Raw genomic sequence first — 18,665 nt, forward strand, 5'->3', positions numbered from 1 at the left:
CCGTTTTTTCCCCATTTTGGCGTGGAGTTCCCCCTCAAGATTCTCAGAGCGCAAGTCGCAAGATGCACCTTCCTTTCAAATCAATAAGCTCTCATAGGGAACCATTGATTTTGAATAAAAAAAAAAAAAAAACGTATGACGTGGCTTAATGCTGTTTAAGCAAAGTTATTCAGTCTTTAGCAGCGTCAGACGTTTTTGCAGCTTGACGCTGCAGCTCCAGAACGCACTGGTCCTGGGTTTTTTTGCAGCTATTAAAAGCCTATGCCACTTGGAGCTCATAAAAGCTCTGTGTGCATGAGGCATAGAATAACATGGATGGGCATTTTGCAGCTGCAAAAAAAAAAAAACTGCTCCTAACAGCAGCTGCAAAAACGTCCTGTGTGCATGGTGCCTATGGCTGCGGGTTTGTGCCTGGGGTCCGGTGCGACCCTGTTCACCGATTCAGGTGCGAATCAGGTCCGAATTTTTGCCTGAATTCGCACCTGAACCAGACCCAAAGATGTACAGGACCCTTTTGGAATGCGGACCGCAGCCACCCTGGACCTGTGTGAACCGGATCCATTGAGAGCCGGTCACACTTGCCTGTCATGCGAATTGAATGCGAGGAATGCGTGAACCCAGCCTTAAGTGGAATATTGCAGCAAAGGCTGGTTTATCTTTTATTAGGCTTTTCAAACTCATTTTTGTCTTGAGCTCTGCTTTACCACACTGCTAATGCTAAGCTACCCGCAAACTGTATTTGCCAAAATATGTCCAATTCTTTTCAGTTGCTCTTGTGATTCACACACCCTGCCCAGACCATGTCCCATAATTATGTTTTTCAGCTTCATATATCATCTGCTTTTTGGACAAGGAATTAACAGTGTGATGATGTTCATTCATAGGCCAATGACATAGGTGACACAGGAAGCTTCAAAGCTGAAGCAGAAAATAGTGGTGCCATCTGCTTGGCTGTGCAGTGCATCGGAGATATGAATCACAAGCCTGGCTGAAAGAATTGTCAGTAACACAGCTCACACAGACTGCATATTTAGCTGAAGGAGCTCAAATCATTTAAACAGGTATTTGAAGTACCCAGTTCAAGTCATTTTCCTTGTTCACTTGCATGGTACCTGGAATTTTCCTGTTCATAGTTATTACCCAGACACGCCAGTCATTGTGCCTTTCCCAATGGGGGGGTCTTAAACAGTATATTGATAAGTATTTAACCACTTCAATACTGGGCACTTTCACCCCCTTCCTGCCCAGGCCAATTTTCAGCGCTGTGGCATTTTGAATGACAATTGCGCGGTCATGCAACACTGTACCCAAACAAAATTTTTATTATAAGACAGACAGAGCTTACTTTTGGTGGTATTTAATCACCACTGGGTTTTTTTTTTTTGCTAAACAGATGAAAGAGACGAAATATTTGTAAAAAAAAAAAAAAAAAAGGTTTTCTTAGTTTCTGTTATAACATTTGGGAACTAAGTAATTTTTCTCCTTCACTGATGTGAGCTGATAGGTTACACTGATAAAGCAGCACTGACAGGCACTGATGAGGCAGCACTGACAGACAGCAGAGATAAATGGCAGCGATATGCAGCACTGGTGGGCACTGGCAGACATCAATGATGGGGCTGCACTGATAATCCTTGCACTGATTATGTGTGTGCATATCCCCCACTGAGGAAAGCCGCTTATAGGCTGTCAGCGTGAGGAGAGGAATGCTAATAACTGGCACTTCCCATTTACACTGTGATAACGGACAGTACAGTGGTGTAATGGTAAGCACTTCCGCCTAGCAGTGCTAAGGGTTGTCAGTTCGAATCCCAACCACTACACTACCTGCCTGGAGTTTGCATGTTTTGCATGTTCCTCTCTGTGCCGGTGTGAGTTTCCTATGGGTACTCAAGTTTCCTTCCACAATCCAAAAACATGCTGGTAGGGTAATTGGATAGATCCTGTCTAAATTGGCCCTTGTATGTATGAATGTTAGTTAGGGGCCTTAGATTGTAAGCTCCTTGAGGGCAGGGACAGTTGTGAATGTACATTATATATGTAAAGCCGTGCATAAATTATCCTGGGAGTTGTGGCTACAGAGACAAAGTGGAGGGAAAAAGTTCTCAACTGTGGCAAAAAGAAATAAAAAGCAGACAGAGCTTTTGACCATTCAAAAAAAAAATGTAATATATGCTAAATGTAATATATTTTAAGGTGAGGTTAGCTCAGAGGCAAACAGGAATGACTTGCAGCACTAAAATTATATGTGATGAAGACAATATATGCATATGCTTTGTTTTAGAAAGGTTCTACTGTGCTCTGATACAGCAAATGGTCATCTTATGTCTGGCTACACTGTCCTGTTTCCAAACCCTATGCCATATGAGCCATGATTTTTATACACTACACTGATGATGGCCAACAAACCTGAAACAGTTGTATGCAGTTTGGAATAAATGTTTTTATAATATTATATCAGTGCGATAAATCCCAAGGGGCATAAATGAATTATTTGCATGCCTCTGCCAGCTATTCTAAAGTGAAGAATAAATACCTCTATGTTCGATAAAGGTGAGACACGAAGAGGCCTCGCATTTTTTTTTTTTTTTTTGCAACAAGGCCTCCCATTTCTAGAAGGCGTTACTGTGCTTGGTTGTGAAATTGTTATTTTGTCCTGAGCCCCAATTTATTACATAATTATATTATAATATACTGTAGGTATAGCAGATACAATGAGCTGGTTTGGGTAACACTCACCTTCTGTCTGCATAGTCAGCATCAGCACCACCCCACCACACGTCAGAGTCATCCTCGGCATCAGCAGAGTCGAAGTTGTCAATCTCATCAGCAGCAGGACAGCACACAAACTCCACTCCACGGAATTTGTCGATGCCACAGGGCAGGAGCATGCCGTAGTCATGGAGACTCATGCCTCGCTCACTGCAGGACTGGAAAACACAAAAACAACGCCGTGTCATAATACATTGTCCCCATAGCTCATATGATTTCAAACTTACTTTCAGAAACACTGAAATCCAAGACCGAGAATCTCAGCCAATTGCATACAACCAGACGAAGAACTATGCCCACCTTTGTATACTAAATAGTTTGTTGCTTTAGAACGTAAAGGATTGGATTTCCATAGTGACCTTACAATCCCAAAGAAAAGAAGTCATTCTAGACTCTTGGTCTCATATTTCGTAAATCCACTTCCATTGCTATGCGGGTGACACCTATCTCTACCTGTCTACAAAACCTACTAACAGCTTTCCACCAAAATCCCTCACCAAATGTTTACAGGAAATTAAATCCTGCCTTTCTTCTAACTTTAACAAATAAAACAATGATAAAACCGAGGTTACCCTCATTGGCACACAAACTACCCTGACGAAGCTTAACAGTTTTTAATTTAAGATTAATAACTCCACAGTCTTTCCCTCCCCCTCAGTTAAAGAGTTTGGGTGTGATCCTCTACAAAATACTATCTTTCCAAGCCCACATCAGTAATGCTACTCGGCCAGCATATTTCCATTTTCCCAAGATTAATCGTCTCCATCCATCCATTCCTAGATTATATCATCCAGTTTTGACCAACACAAAAGTGCCAAAACTGCATTTTGTTATATAGTGTATTCTAAATGAAGCCGTAACAAGATACAGGATGCATTAAAAACCAAGGACTTTTGGTTATTCCTACTGATGCCAATTCACTCTGCTTTTCCTCATACATTCACTTATAGAAAATTGTACATTTTTTTCAAAATATACCTATGGTCACATAAGCCTCTAAACTGGGGTTTTTCAAGCAGGGTTATAATGATCATTAGGGTTTCTCCAGGGGTTGCTAGGGGTTCCTTGAGCAATAAGCAGTTTCAGCCTCTCAGATTCCCACTGACACCATTGATCTTTTTAGATATTTGTAGGGGAGCAATTCTTCCCAATCACCACAAATGTAAGGAACATTCTTCCCACTGACCATCACACTAATGTTTTAGGAACTGTAGATGTAGAAACTTAACAGGGGTTCCCTGAGACCGCAAAGTTATTTCAAGGGTTCCACTGTGTTGAAAAGGTGCTTGAACAGTTCAATAACCCTCAATGAATTTTATAAACTGATTGAACATGGTGAAGGTCGTAGAAGTGCCATAGAACAGTGTAGGGGGGCTGCTCGTCTGTCCCTAGCCAACCATCCAGTGAAGTCTTTCTACCATGACCCCCACTGCTGGCCAGGAATGACTACAATACAAAGGCCAGCACATTTTCTTTTGATATAAAGCCTCAACATCTTGAAGTCATCACCCCATCCTCATAATCATTCATGTGCAGTATGGCAAAACTTCTTTCTGAAATGTGTTCTGATGGAGGTACAGTCTTTATTACTGTATGGGCACCCTTTGCACTTTAGTAGCTACAATGTGTATTTATACGTTTTAATGAATACATGTCAAAATAAGTGAAGCTCACTGATATGTTTTGCAATTATCACTTTATAGTCTACTCTCTAACCTGTAACATCAGTGAGGTACATCTTACTAAAATACATATAGTAGGTAAGAATGGACCACCAACCTGTATACTTCCAAGTCACTTTATTATATAATATACAATAAGTCACAGCTCTCTAAGTTAAGTCACTGATTTCATCCAAATAAACCATCTCCCCCTCCAAGCCAATGGTGAAACATGTCAAAGAGGAGCTGGTTTATTTTAGGAGCAGGTCTTCAGCAGTGTGCTGGGACTTGGATATTGCCAGAAGCACCATTATTATTTTGCTTCGATGCCAGCATAGAATGTGATTTCACATTAACAAAAAAGGCCCAACAAGACAGACATGTGCTGTTACTTTTGCAGATGCAGTTGTGACCTGGATCCTGAAATCCACCCAACCATACCACAGGTTTGAGACAATCATTGGAAGTGATGCAATAGGTTTGATTGCTCTGAGGCTTTCGAAGTTATAAGTGCATGTTAAAACAGATTTTCAGACACAATTACTATGATTGCAATGGTTTTCTTTCTTATAGAGAAAACAGAACTAGCTTTTTAATGCAAAGGTGACACATACGTTTGGAAGCGAAGTCAGGGAAAAAGACTGCGGCCTGAAGTCTGTGAGATTTATGGCCATCAATGCAGAGTGTTTCACAATTCAAGTCACAGTTAGGCAATCGTAATATAATCTGGCTGTTTAAAATTATTCAAATTAGTGTCAACCACAATGTTTGTTGGCAAGGTTTGACCTCTCTTCAGCAATTTCTGCATTTTGATGCTAAGAGCAACTGTCTTAAAGTAATAAATATAACACTGTGAACATAGAGATTAAGAGAGGCAAGCAATGCACTTAGACCTTCCAACTATGAGTGTTGCTGTATTTTGAAAGTGTTCAAGGTCTACACTGTGTGCCTCCAGGACTGCCCTGTTCAAGGGCAGTAAACACAGGCTTGACAAGGATACTGTTAGATGTGGCAAACTCCACACACTGAAAAACCTGCCTCCTGTATGGATTTCTTCAAGACTAGTGACACTTTAAAGTGAATTTTTGCTTTGCACATGTAGGAAAAAAGAAACAGGTTTGCTTTGGTAAGGTGGATGTCCACATACAGTGTCTTGCGATCGACCCCCTTGAAGTTTGTGACCTTTTGCCACATTTCAGGCTTCAAACATAAAGATATAAAACTGTAATTTTTTGTGAAGAATCAACAAGTGGGAAACAATCATGAAGTGGAACGAAATTTATTGGATATTTCAAACTTTGTTAACAAATAAAAAACTGAAAAATTGGGCGTGCAAAATTATTCAGCCCCTATACTTTCAGTGCAACAAACTCTCTCCAGAAGTTCAGTGAGGGTCTCTAAATGATCCAATGTTGACCTAAATTACTAATGATGATAAATAGAATCCACCTGTGTGTAATCAAGTCTCTGTATAAATGCACCTGCTCTCTGATAGTCTCAGAGGTCCGTTTAAAGCGCAGAGAGCATCATGAAGAACAAGGAACACACCAGGCAGGTCCGAGATACTGTTGTGGAGAAGTTTAAAGCCGGATTTGGATACAAAAAGATTTCCCATGCTTTAAACATCGCAAGGAGCACTGTGCAAGCGAAAATATTAAAATGGAAGGAGTATCAGACCACTGCAAATCTACGAAGACCTGGCCGTCCCTCTAAACTTTCAGCTCATACAAGGAGAAGACTGATCAGAGATGCAGCCAAGAGGCCCATGATCACTCTGGATGAACTGCAGAGATCTACAGCTGAGGTGGGAGACTCTGTCCATAGGACAACAATAAGTCGTATACTACACAAATCTGCCCTTTATGGAAGAGTGGAAAGAAGAAAGCCATTTCTTAAAGATATGCATAAAAAGTGTCGTTTAAAGTTTGCCACAAGCCACCTGGGAGACACACCAAACATGTGGAAGAAGGTGCTATGGTCAGATGAAACCAAAATCAAACTTTTTGGCAACAATGCAAAACGTTATGTTTGGCGTAAAAGCAACAGCTCATCACCCTGAACACAACATCCCCACTGTCAAACATGGTGGTGGCAGCATCATGGTTTGGGCCTGCTTCAGCAGGGACAGGGAAGATGGTTAAAATTGAAGGGAAGATGGATGGAGCCAAATATAGGACCATTCTGGAAGAAAACCTGATGGAGTCTGCAAAAGACCCGAGACTGGGGCGGAGATTTGTCTTCCAACAAGACAATGATCCAAAACATAAAGCAAAATCTACAATGGAATGGTTCACAAATAAACATATCCAGGTGTTAGAATGGCGAAGTCAAAGCCCAGACCTGAATCCAATCGAGAATCTGTGGAAAGAACTGAAAACTGCTGTTCACAAACGCTCTCCATCCAACCTCACTGAGCTCGAGCTGTTTTGCAAGGAGAAATGGGCAAAAATTTCAGTCTCTCGATTTGCAAAACTGATAGAGACAACCCCCAAGCTGTAATCGCAGCAAAAGGTGGCGCTACAAAGTATTAACTTAAGGGGGCTGAATAATTATGCATGCCCAATTTTTCCGTTTTTTATTTGTTAAAAAAGTTTGAAGTATCCAATAAATTTCGTTCCACTTCATGATTGTGTCCCACTTGCTGTTGATTCTTCAAAAAAATTAGTTTTATATCTTTATGTTTGAAGCCTGAAATGTGGCAAAAGGTCGAAAAGTTCAAGGGGGCCAAATACTTTCGCAATGCACTGTATGCATATACCTACCTTACCTTTCTCCTTGTGCTGTTTAGCTGAGGGGAGCAAAGAAATGCCCCAGAGTCAGCAGGAGGAGGGATCGCGCTGTTTTCAGGAGGCGGCGCTGTGAGAAGCCGGAAGCTGTGTGTGTTTTGTGCGTGCAGCGAGGGAGCTGAGTGCGAGGAGGAAGAGGAGCTGCGGGTGGCATGTGCGGGGGAAACCGCACAAGGGAGCCGGGAGGGAGCAACAGTAGCAGCAGCAGGGATGTGAGTAAGTAACTGATCAGCTGTTCCGCCGCTCGGGGGGAGCCAGAGGGGAATATTTAGTGACAAGACGTGTAGCGTTAGCGGCTGGGTGTCAACCTTAGCGACTAAGGAGTAAGTTAGTGTCTGGTAGTAACTTCAGTGCCTGGGGAGATACTGTAGCGACTGGGACCGGGTATACTGTGTGACTGGGAGTACCTTTAATGACTGGTGGATAACCCTAGCGACTAAGAGGACCTAGCGACATTAGGCGACTGGTGAGTACCGTAGGCGACTGGTGAGTACCCTAGGGTTAGTACCAGGGGAGATAGAGGTAGTGTAGGTAAGGAATAGCAGGTATCCTAATTTTTCCCCATAGAGTAGAGGGTAATAATATCTGGCAGGATTGGGGATGCCACTCAGTGCACTTCTTGCTGCATGAATGCGTTCCTTGATGAACCAATCAAGGGCGAATATTGCTGTGCAAGATGTAAGGGACTTGTTTCTCTGGAAGCCCAGATCCTGGATCTAGAGAACAAGGTAGCAACACTGCATAGCATCAACAACCTGGAAAGGAGCTTGGACATTACCCCATCAGGTGCTGGCAGGGGCCGGCATAGAGGAGGGTGGAGACGCAGGCACCAGAGGTAGGCAGTTGGGTGACAGGAGGGGTAGAGGAAAGAGCACTAGGGAGGCCAGTCCTTAGTTGTTACACCCCAACAAATATGCCAAGTTGCATGATGATGGGGATATCAGGTCAGGGTTGGCAGTGCTGGAGCAGACGCCCTCCCCCTAAAAAAAAAAAAATGGCCTTCAAGAAATCGGAGGGGACGTTATCGGCTTTCAAGCTATACAAGGAATTAAATAAGAAATGTAAATACGAAATCAAAATGGCTAAAATCAACTTCGAGAGACAAATAGCGGAGGATAGTAAAAAGAACCCTAAGAAATTCTTTAAATATATCAACAGCAAAAAAACGAGGTCAGAACATGTTGCACAAATAATTAACGATGATGGGAGGATGGTTACAAATCTTACCGTAAAACTATTTTCTCTAAATTCGCCGCCCATTCATACAGTCTTCACGATTGGGTATTGGCCTTCTCTGCAGGAGCAAGTTAGGCAGCAATTTTGTTAATACAACAAACATTAAAATATAGACACACCCACAGGGGGCCATCCCTCTGGCCTATATCCTCCAGCCAGTACCACTCTAATCCAGTTATGTAGCAAGTAGTCCATGAAAAACGGTCAACCCCAAAGAGAGGGGCGGGGGCAGCGACTGTCAGAGGATTCAGAGAAAATAATTTTACGGTAAGATTTTATAAAAATTCTATTTTCTCTTACGTCCTCTGACAGTCGCTGCCCATTCATACAGTCTTCACGATTGGGACGTCCCAAAGCAGTGTAGATGTGAGGGGTGGGAAGACGCAACCTTAAAATAGGCAACGCAGCACCCAGGTCAGAGAAAAAACTGAACTGAACCAGTGGGGTAAGTAAAGCTCAACAGGAGCTAACCCAGGAAAAAAATGAAATAAACCCCATGACTAAGAGACATTAAAAAAATAGCATGTCTCTTTAAACCACTGCCGCACTCAAAACCTTCCGGCCAAAAGAAGCATCCGAGGATGCCAACACATCAAGTTTGTAAAACTTAGAAAAGGTGTGTACAGACGACCAGGTCGCCGCTTTGCACACCTGAGTCACCGACGCCTGGTGGCGAAAAGCCCAAGACGCACTAACCGCTCTAGTGGAGTGCGCCTCAACAGGGAAGGCAGGAACCCGACCCTTAATCGAATAGGCCTGTTCAATCATCTGTCTGATCCATTTGGAAATGGTTGCCGCAGACGCCGCTGTAACCTTCCGAGGTCCTTCAGGAAGGACAAACAGACAATCCGACTTTCGGAAAGAGTCCATGGCGGAAAGGTAAACCTTAATCGCCCGCACCACGTCCAAGGAATGCAAGGCAAAATCCTTTGGATGCTTAGGCTTCTCACAAAGCAAAGGCAACACAATATCCTCATTGAGGTGGAAGGTTGAAACCACCTTAGGAAGAAAAGACTGATTTGGTCGCAAGACCACTTTATCCCTATGAACAACCAGATAGGGGGAGCGGCAAGACAGAGCCGCCAACTCAAGACACTCTGTGAGCAGATGTGATTGCCACTAGAAAGGCAACTTTCTGTGACAACACAGGCAGAGGGATCTCTCTGATGTTCTCAAAGGGAGGTCGTTGCAAAATAGACAGAACCAGATTCAGGTCCCAGGGAGGTAAGGGAGCCTTCCTCAGGGGAGCCAGATGATGCACCCCCTGAATAAAGGTGCGAATCAAGGAATTAGACACCAAAGGGCGCTGAAAAAGAACAGCCAAGGCCAACAATTGGCCTTTGATCGTGGTCAGCGCCAGGCGCTGATCCACCTTAGTCTGTAGGATGGAGCGGGGGTGGAGACCTTGTGACTCACACCAGGCAAAATATGCCCTCCAGGTGCGATGATAAATCTTCCCAGAGGAAGCTTTTCTAGCTTTGAGCAAGGTAGGAATGGCAGCTGACGGGGTACCCCTGTCTCTCAAGACTTGGCTTTCAACAGTCAAGCCGTCAAAGCCAGCGACTGTAAAGCAGGATGGAAGATCGGTCCCGGAGACAGAAGATCGCTTCTTAGTGGAAGCTGCCAGGGAGGTTCGACAACCATCTGCATAATGTCCGCGTACCAAGACCGACGCGGCCAGTCTGGAGCTACCAGAATCACCAGCATCCATTCCGAGGCTAACCTGCTGAGGAAACTGGACAACATTCGAATTGGAGAAAAGGCATATATCAGCCGATACCGATGCCACGGCACCACTAACGCGTCCAAGGCGTCCGCCAGAGGATCGCGAGATCGAGCCACGAACCTTTCCACTTTTTTGTTGAGACGGGATGCAAACAGATCCACCTCCGGAGACCCCCAGGTGAAACACCTCCGGGTGTAAGGACCATTACCCCTGGTCCAGGGTCTGGCGACTCAGATAGTCCGCCTGCCAGTTTTCCACACCTGGAATGTGGACGGCCGAAATCGCCAGAACACGCGATTTGGCCCAAGACAAAATCTCGGCCACTTCCCTGGCCGCTCGGGCACTCCTGGTGCCCCCCTGATGATTGATGTACGCCACCGCTGTGGCGTTGTCCATCTGCACTCGTACAGGGCAGCCATGAATCCGAGCCGACCAACGGAACAAACAGAGCTTGATTGCCCGGAGCTCCAGGACATTTATCGGTAGGGAGAACTCCTCCCCCGACCACATTGTCCAGAACTCCACCCCAGCCCGACAGGCTGGCATCCATGGAGAGCCCCGTCCACAATAACGGCCGTAAGGACCTTGTATCAGAATCGGTGACTGGAGCCACCACAAAAGATCCAATCTTACCTGGTGGCTTAGAGAAATCCTTCTGTCCAAGACTGAGGATGCCTGTCCAACCTGGTAAGGATCTCTGCCCCGTAGCAGAGCCAACACAGGAGCCAAAGCCTTGGTGAACACCCTTGGAGACGAAGCGAGACCAAAGGGCAACGCCACAAACTGGTAATGCTCCTCTGCGATTGCAAAGCGGAGATCCCGCTGATGACCCTTGTAAAAAGGGATGTGCAGATATGCATCTTTTAGGTCGATGGAGGCCATGAATTTCCCTGGACTCAGAGATGCCACCACCGACCGGATTGATTCCATCCGGAACTTCTGTACCCGCACAAAACGATTCAGTAACTTAAGGTCCAAAATCCGACGCACCTTGCCCTCTTTTCTAGGCACTGTGAACAGATTGGAGTAAAACCCCCGAAACCTGTCCCGCGGAGGGACCGGCACGATGACCCCTTGGGTGAGAAGATTTTGAACCGCCCGTTGTAGATACCGGAAATGATCGGGAGTCAGATGGAGATTTGATGGAAAGAATCTGTCTGCGGGCGAGATCGGAACTCGATCTTGTACCCTGAACAAATGAGCTTGTGAACCCACCTGTCCTGAATGTCGGACAGCCAGGGCTCGGGAAAACAATGCAGACGTCCCCCCACCCAATACGGGTGAGGACGTCCCTTCAGAAAGGGGTGGACTGGGTTACTTGCCCAGCTTGACCCGTTTTGGGCTTACCTGCCCAAAATTTCTTGTTACCACCGAAGGTCTTGAATGACGTACGCTCTTCCTGTGCCCCAAAGGCACGAAAAGACCCCTGGTTATTCTTAAATGAGGGACCCCGCTTAGCGTAGGGAGATTTACGTTTCAAGACTTGAGGCAAGAGTACTCTTACCCCCAAGTAAGCCCCTTGATCAGCTCATCCAGAGAGTCGCCAAAAAGACAATCCCCCGCATAAGGGATGTCAAAAACTGTCTTCTTAGAAGAGTGGTCGGCCGACCAGCTTTTCAGCCAAATAATGCGGCGGATTGCAATCCTGACCGCAGATAGACATGCGACCAAAGGAGCCTCGTCCAAAGCCGCATCACACAGGTACATCAAGGCCTGTGCCATTTGATCCAACATGTCCAGCGCAGCAGCAGAAACCGACTCTGCTACCAGAGTGCGCCTAAGCACCTTGGCCCATTCTGCAAAGTCTAAAAGACCATCACTGAGGCGAAAACCGGTTTCAGCAGGGAACCCGCCACCATATACATGTTGCGGGAAAGTGTTTCCACCCGTCTGTCTGCCGGGGAGTCTTCCACGGGCATCAAGGTGGATTTATTAAGTCTGGAAACAGTGTGGTCCACTTTAGGAACCACAGTCCAGCGAGTATCAACCGAATCCGCAAAGGGATAACGGTACATAAATCTCTTAGTTACTACCAGCGTCTGCTTAAATGCGACTCCATTGGTCATTTACCGTTACCTAAAACTCCTCGGAATAAGGAAAAACCTGACCCGACTTCAGGGCCTTGCAGATCCCGAAGGAAACCCGCTTACCTGCCATGGAGGGCTCATCATCAAGATTTAAAGTCTCCTTAACGGAACTAATAAGTGCGTCTACCGCAGCGCGGTCACGTGCTATCCCAGAGGAAGAATCCTCCTCCTCCACATCTGACTGAGAAAAAGGGGACCCCTCAAGGGGGACGTCGTCCGTGGCAACCAATTCAGGCTCTGAGTCAGAAGACAGAGGGCATAGGCCGTTTCTTTGTAACTCTGTCAGACATCAGCAGATCAACTTTTGACGCTAAAGTCGCAAGTGCAGCAGATAAAGAGGCTAAGGAAGTGGGATCAGGAGTATCTAAACCACCAACTAGGTCTGTGGGGAATTTGTTATCCTGGGACTCCTTTTTAGCAAAGTGCAAAAAAAAATTACACTGGCCCTTTAAAACAGCGGTTCCCGCGGACCCCTATCGCAAACTGCACTACAGGTGGAGACCCTTCTCTTAACTAAAGCTAAACTGACAAAAGAGTGCTAGCCGAAATATAGCCAGAGAAAACCAGTAAAATCCCCCCACAGTGTCCCTATACTTATATATGATTATAAAGAGGAAGTGACTTCACTCCCCTAGAGGCAAAAGCCAGCCCTGAGCCAAAAAAATGGTGCCTGATAGAGTCAAATGGAGGAAAAGCACTTAGAAAATGGCCACTGCCCAGACAGGACATTCGCCCAAACTAAAGTTGGCGCCCGATTGGTGCTGGCAATGATGATGGAAAATGGCCACTGCCCTCACTCTGAGGCCAAACAGCCAGTCCTTACCAAACATGGCAGCCGGGCGTAACAGCGCCAAACGTTGAGAAAACGCCCGCACTGGCCCCCACCGGGATCTGCACAGAGCACCCCCAGGGAGAAGGAAGCACCCACACCCCCCTGTATGATGGTCTGCACCTCAGGGGCAGGGAAGGTAAGACACAGGGGGCCATCCCACGCCCATGAGGGGGATATTACAGCAAACTTTACATGTACCACCATACCCAGAGTGGGCCTACTCAATACCCCCTCAAAAACCTGTTCCCAGGGACAGAGGGGTAGTAATACTCACCATACCGCGAACGTGGGCACCGCTCAGACATGGGAGATCTCCCACCTGGATGGGGGTGCCGTCAGCCAGGAAGGATGCTATCAACCCCGGGCGTTCCGACGTTGAGACATCCCAGCGAAGATAGAAAAACTTTGCAGGCTCGTCCCCGCTTCTAGGGGCACTGTCGTTGCGAGGCCTGGGCGTACCAAAAGCCTGCGATGCTCGATGGCAGACTGGGACTCCATAATGTTCTATATTAACCAGTACGAGGCCCAGTTCTGCTGACGCTTGTAGTCCTTCAAATTCTGACTAACTAGCATAGGTGAGAAAAAATAAAAAGCTATTCTTAAAAGAAAAAACACTTTTCAGAAATAAAACAAGAAAAAAACTGAGACAGTAGGTCCCAGCAGGGAAAACCTAGCCTACTCCTGACGCTAGGCAGCAAAGAACTGGATTAGAGTGGTACTGGCTGGAGGATATAGGCCAGAGGGACGGCGCCCTGTGGGTGTGTCTATATGTTAATGTTTGTTGTATTAACAAAACTACTGCCTAGCTTGCTCCTGCGGAGAAGGCCAATACCCAATCGTGAAGACTGTATGAATGGGCGGCGCGTGTTAGAGGACGCAAGAGAAAAGGCAACTGTGCTTAATGATTTTTTCTCCTCAGTCTTTACACAAGAAAAGGAGGGGTACATTGACCACCACTGTATGGTTAGCAGTACTTCACAGGACTTGCCACTATGGCTAACAGAGGGTGAAATCAGGGAAAGGCTGGATAAAATTAACGCAAGTAAATCACCAGGCCCGGATGGTGTACATCTGAGAGTACTTAAAGAACTCAGTAAGGTTATTTCTAGACTGCTGTTCCTGAGCTTTGCTGACAGTATTATGACAGAAAATGTACCAGGTGACTGGAGAAAAGCTAACTTGATACCGATATTCAAAAAAGGGCAAAGGCATATCCTGGGAAATTATAGGCCGGTCAGCCTGACGTCAATAGTATGTAAACTTCTGGAGGGGATGATAAGGGACTATATCCAAGAGTTTGCTAAAGTCAATATCAGCAGTAATCAGCACGGGTTTACAAAGGGGCATTCGTGTCAAACCAATCTGTTAACATTCTACGAGGAGGTTAGTTGTGAGCTAGACAGTGGGAGACCTGTGGATGTGGTGTACCTGGATTTTGCTAAGGCGTTTGATACAGTTCCCCACAAATGCTTGATTTAAAAATGAAGGGCGATAGGCATCGACCATAAGGTTTGCTCTTGGATAAGGAACTGGTTAAAGGGGGCTTGTGCAAAGGGTGGTAATAAACAACGCATACTTGGCCTGGTCTGGGATGGTAAGTGGGGTCCCCCAAGGCTCAGTCCTGGGGCAAATTTTGTTCAATTTATTCCTAAATCGCATTGAGGACGGGGTCAGTAGCTCGATCTCAGTTTTTGCAGATGACACAAAATTGAGCAGGGCAATAACTTCACATTGTGAGGCAGAAATCTTACAGAACGACCTGAACAAAATACAACTACATGGCAAATGAGTTTTAATGTGGATAAGTGCAAGGTATTAGGGACCAATAACATAAAAGCAAAATACACGCAGGGGAGGGGGACCTCTGGGGGTATCAAAAACGGAGAAAGATCTGGGGGTCTTAGTAGAAGATAGACTTAGCAATAGCATGCAATGTTAACCCTCCTCTTATGTTAGAATTCCGTTACTATCCATGATGTTAGGGTCAGTTTTGACCCGTGTTTTAAATCAGCCATAAAATACCCTCTGAATAATTATTTATCATCAAATTTGTTTCTTACCTCTTGGTTACCTTGTTAGGCTTCTTTATCCTTGAAAAGATTGGTTTTAATATTTTTGGTGTGACCCCTAGACCTTTCTTTTGATAGCATACCTCTCATTGTCAAATTTAAATAATGGTAAAATAAAGTCAGCAACTCTGAAATTAATTTGTTCTATGTTTCTTCACTTTATTGGGAGAAGCAGACAAGCAGGAAAAGAGATAGGCCCCTCCCTAACTACAGCTCACAGGGTTGAGAGGGGATTGGCTGTCACTGTTACTAAGCAGAGAGAGTGTTTATGATTTCAGTTTTGGAACTTATTAGTGTCCTAACATCCTATATTATAACTGGGTCAGAATTGACCCAAACACCATGAATGTCTTAATTTTCACCACAGTATTTTATAATTTAGTGAAAAGGATTATTTTTCTATTACATTGTTTAAATAGAGGTTCCTGACAAAGTAAAAAAATCTTGATGCAATAAACAAATTTATGTGATACTTATAGACATTCAAAACCTGAAAACGGGTCAGTTTTGACCCTAACACAAGAGGAGGGTTAAGCTGCAGCTGCCAAAGCCGGCAGAGTTTTCAATTTTGAAAAAAAAAATAAAACACCTCATCTACACAAGCAAGACGGTGGGTGGGACTCACCACTGTCAGAATACACTGATCAGTAGCTGAAGCTGCTGATCAACATTCCCAATTGACTTCTGTTGAGGTGGGACGGACAAACATGAATCAAAATTCATCTGGTTCCTGCTGAACTCACAAAAGTCATAGTTTACACTGTTTTATAGAATCCCCAAATGGAAATACTGATAGTCCCACTGCTGATCACATGTTCCTCCATACCAAGGTGTACCAGATATAACCTTTCGATCACAACGATGAATGCAGCGGCAAGGGAGCAAAGGAAAGGTAAGTATTTATTGCTGTGTATGAGCCTAAATAAAGCAATCCTGAATGGGATAGCAGAGATAAACAAGCGGCAAGTATACTAATCTGCAGGGATCATGGTCCAATGCATGCTTGCTGTGTTTACAAAAATCTTGGCCAACCAACTGACATGAATGAAGTGCTCACTCTATGAATGAGTATCAGGAAAGCCCTGTAATCTTCAAGATTGAGGGCCCTGGAAACAAAACACACACACATAAACATTATAATTTACAATATTTATTATTTTGGTTTTATTTATATTTTAACTTCTGAGAAGAAAAAGTCAGAACTCATCCCCCTAAGCATACCGTATTAACAGTATTATATATTTTTACTACATTTAATTTATAACCATTTAAATTATTAAAATAATTGTAAAAAATTGTCTCTTTAAATGTGTTGATATTGTGTTTATCTCATGCTCTTCTCTGCTTCCATTAACCGTCCAGTTGCTTATTAATCATTGTAAAGGTTTATGTAACCTTAGGTGTGAGAACCCAGGGTTGTCTTGTAACAAATTTGATTTTGACATGCAAAAGGGCTTCTGAACTCAAAACGTATATATATAAAAAAAAAAAAAAAACTAACTAAAATACCATCTGGGAGCTGGGGTACTTCAACTTTTGAATAAAGACCTGTCTGATTAAGTAGCAGATGGTTCCAAAAAAATTGATCAAATACACCTCATTGAGGAATAAACCAACAATAGATAGTAATCAACAGTGACGTGTGCTCCGGTTGACTGCATTCAAGTAAATTTATTTTGTTTTTTTCTATATGCATAAAGTTAATTCCACCATGATTTTCTGATTACTTGACCTAAACCTACATATGGTATATAACAGGTCATTAAATGGAGTGTTAGACATTTGTAGTACCTCTTTGGCTACTGTGTGCCAGTGGAGATGAGTCTCACAAATATCCATTCTTTCCTGGTGGAGGAATCGGCATTTATCTGGTACCAGAAGAGCATCGCTTACGAATTCCCCAACTAGAAAAAACAAAAACAAATCATAAACAGGTTAACCTAAAATAATATGAAGCATTGTGTCTCAAAAATTCCGGTCATCTACACATTTCACAGAACTCTTAACTTAGAAATAATTTCAAATTATACAGAGTTGTAAACATCCTTATGTGGATAACTACAAAATTTGACCTAAAATGTGTGCATACCCATTTCTTTATGTTTGCAGATGCAGTAGTCCAGTAATGGGGAATTCCATCACTTTCTGTCCTGGAGACACAAAAGGAAGTGAGGGAAATTCCCCTCCTAGGCAGTTGAACAGACCAGGTGTCCCCATTGGAAGATTTACTCTAACCTGTTCCTTTGGTGACAATTCTAACATTTTGGATTTTCCAACACTTTCTGTCTTAATGATAATAGTCACCAGGACAACTGGAGGAATAAATCTCCCCAACGTGGACACAGGAAGCAAAACAAACTTTAAAGATTTTCTAAAACATTCCGCATTTTATCAAAAACATAGAAAAGTCTTGCTTTTGCATATATCAAAGCAAGCCTGTGCTTTTCCCTATTTGATGTATGTGGGCTATAACCCATGCTTTGCCCTTTGGGGGATCAGTGATTTCATGTGGCAGAACCCCCCATGAATATTGCCATCGACCAGTATTCGTATGTTAATGTATGGTAAATATAAAACACCAATGTCACCAAGCAATATAAAACAGGCTTGTAGATCTGACGACTGTTACCCAAGGACTTTCCATCACTTGTCTAAGGACTGTACAGCATGCAAATAAAAAACTTAAGATATTCATTTTTTTTTTCGAAATTCTTTGGCAAATTCTTTTAAGTCGTATGAGCTTTAAAAACTCTTTTCTGGTTCTCTCCTTTGATAAAGCTATATTGTACCTCTAAAGTCGTGACTTGAAGATTTGGTGAAGAACAACTATGACGAGGACATAGTGGTAAAGACCAACCATCACTGGAAAACCCAAATGGAATGGTTCTCTTTTTGCAAGTTAATTATATGAGATCACATGATCTTCTATCAGTTACCTACATTTCTTAAGTTGCATATTTAATAAATACATTTATGTACACTTCTGTAGTTGTTAAACCTAAACTCAATGCAAATACACAAGACAAATATGAATGCAGCTCTGTAAATTTTAATACATCCTTAAATGTATTTTTTGAAAACACAAGCAATGTAGGTACCTAACTGAAGCATGAAATCTGCCTCTTGTGATCCCCTATGAAGTACAGCTCAGACTGGAAGAGTTAAGCTGGCCACACACTAGCCGAAAAATCGTTCAAACTCCTTTTCGAAAAATGAAAAATCGTCCGTGAGAGCAGACAATTATGCCAACATGTAATGACAATGTTGAACGCTAAATCGTCAAATGGACGTTTTTCGTTTCGTTTGTCACATATGCCTAGTGCAAACAGTTGGGCCGAGAAACACATTAACCTTTCAATTTATCGTTCGTTTGGCAGAATTTTCCAAACTGTTCCTTCGATTTTTCGGCTCTGAAAAGTTAAAAACAATTTTCTATTTGTGCCCATTAACTGGACGAAAAACGAACGATCGGACCAAATGACAGATTTTCGAACAA

The 18,665-nt window shown here is 43.7% G+C and overlaps 1 protein-coding gene across 4 annotated transcripts in view; it reads right to left on the reverse strand.

Moving 5' to 3' along the window:
* Window positions 1–18,665, reverse strand: part of APP (amyloid beta precursor protein) — a 413,913-nt gene that overhangs the window by 141,200 nt on the left and 254,048 nt on the right. For all 4 annotated transcript variants that reach the window (XM_082247698.1, XM_082247697.1, XM_082247700.1 and 1 more), the window contains exons 4-5: window positions 16,961–17,073; window positions 2,740–2,930 (exon numbers count right to left, since the gene is read on the reverse strand). In XM_082247698.1, coding sequence (XP_082103824.1) covers window positions 2,740–2,930; window positions 16,961–17,073 — 304 coding nt within the window. The remainder of the gene's footprint in view (window positions 1–2,739; window positions 2,931–16,960; window positions 17,074–18,665) is intronic.

This window comes from Pelophylax lessonae, assembly GCF_965119305.1.
Source record: "Pelophylax lessonae genome assembly, chromosome: 2".
Classification (NCBI taxonomy): Eukaryota; Metazoa; Chordata; class Amphibia; order Anura; family Ranidae; genus Pelophylax; species Pelophylax lessonae.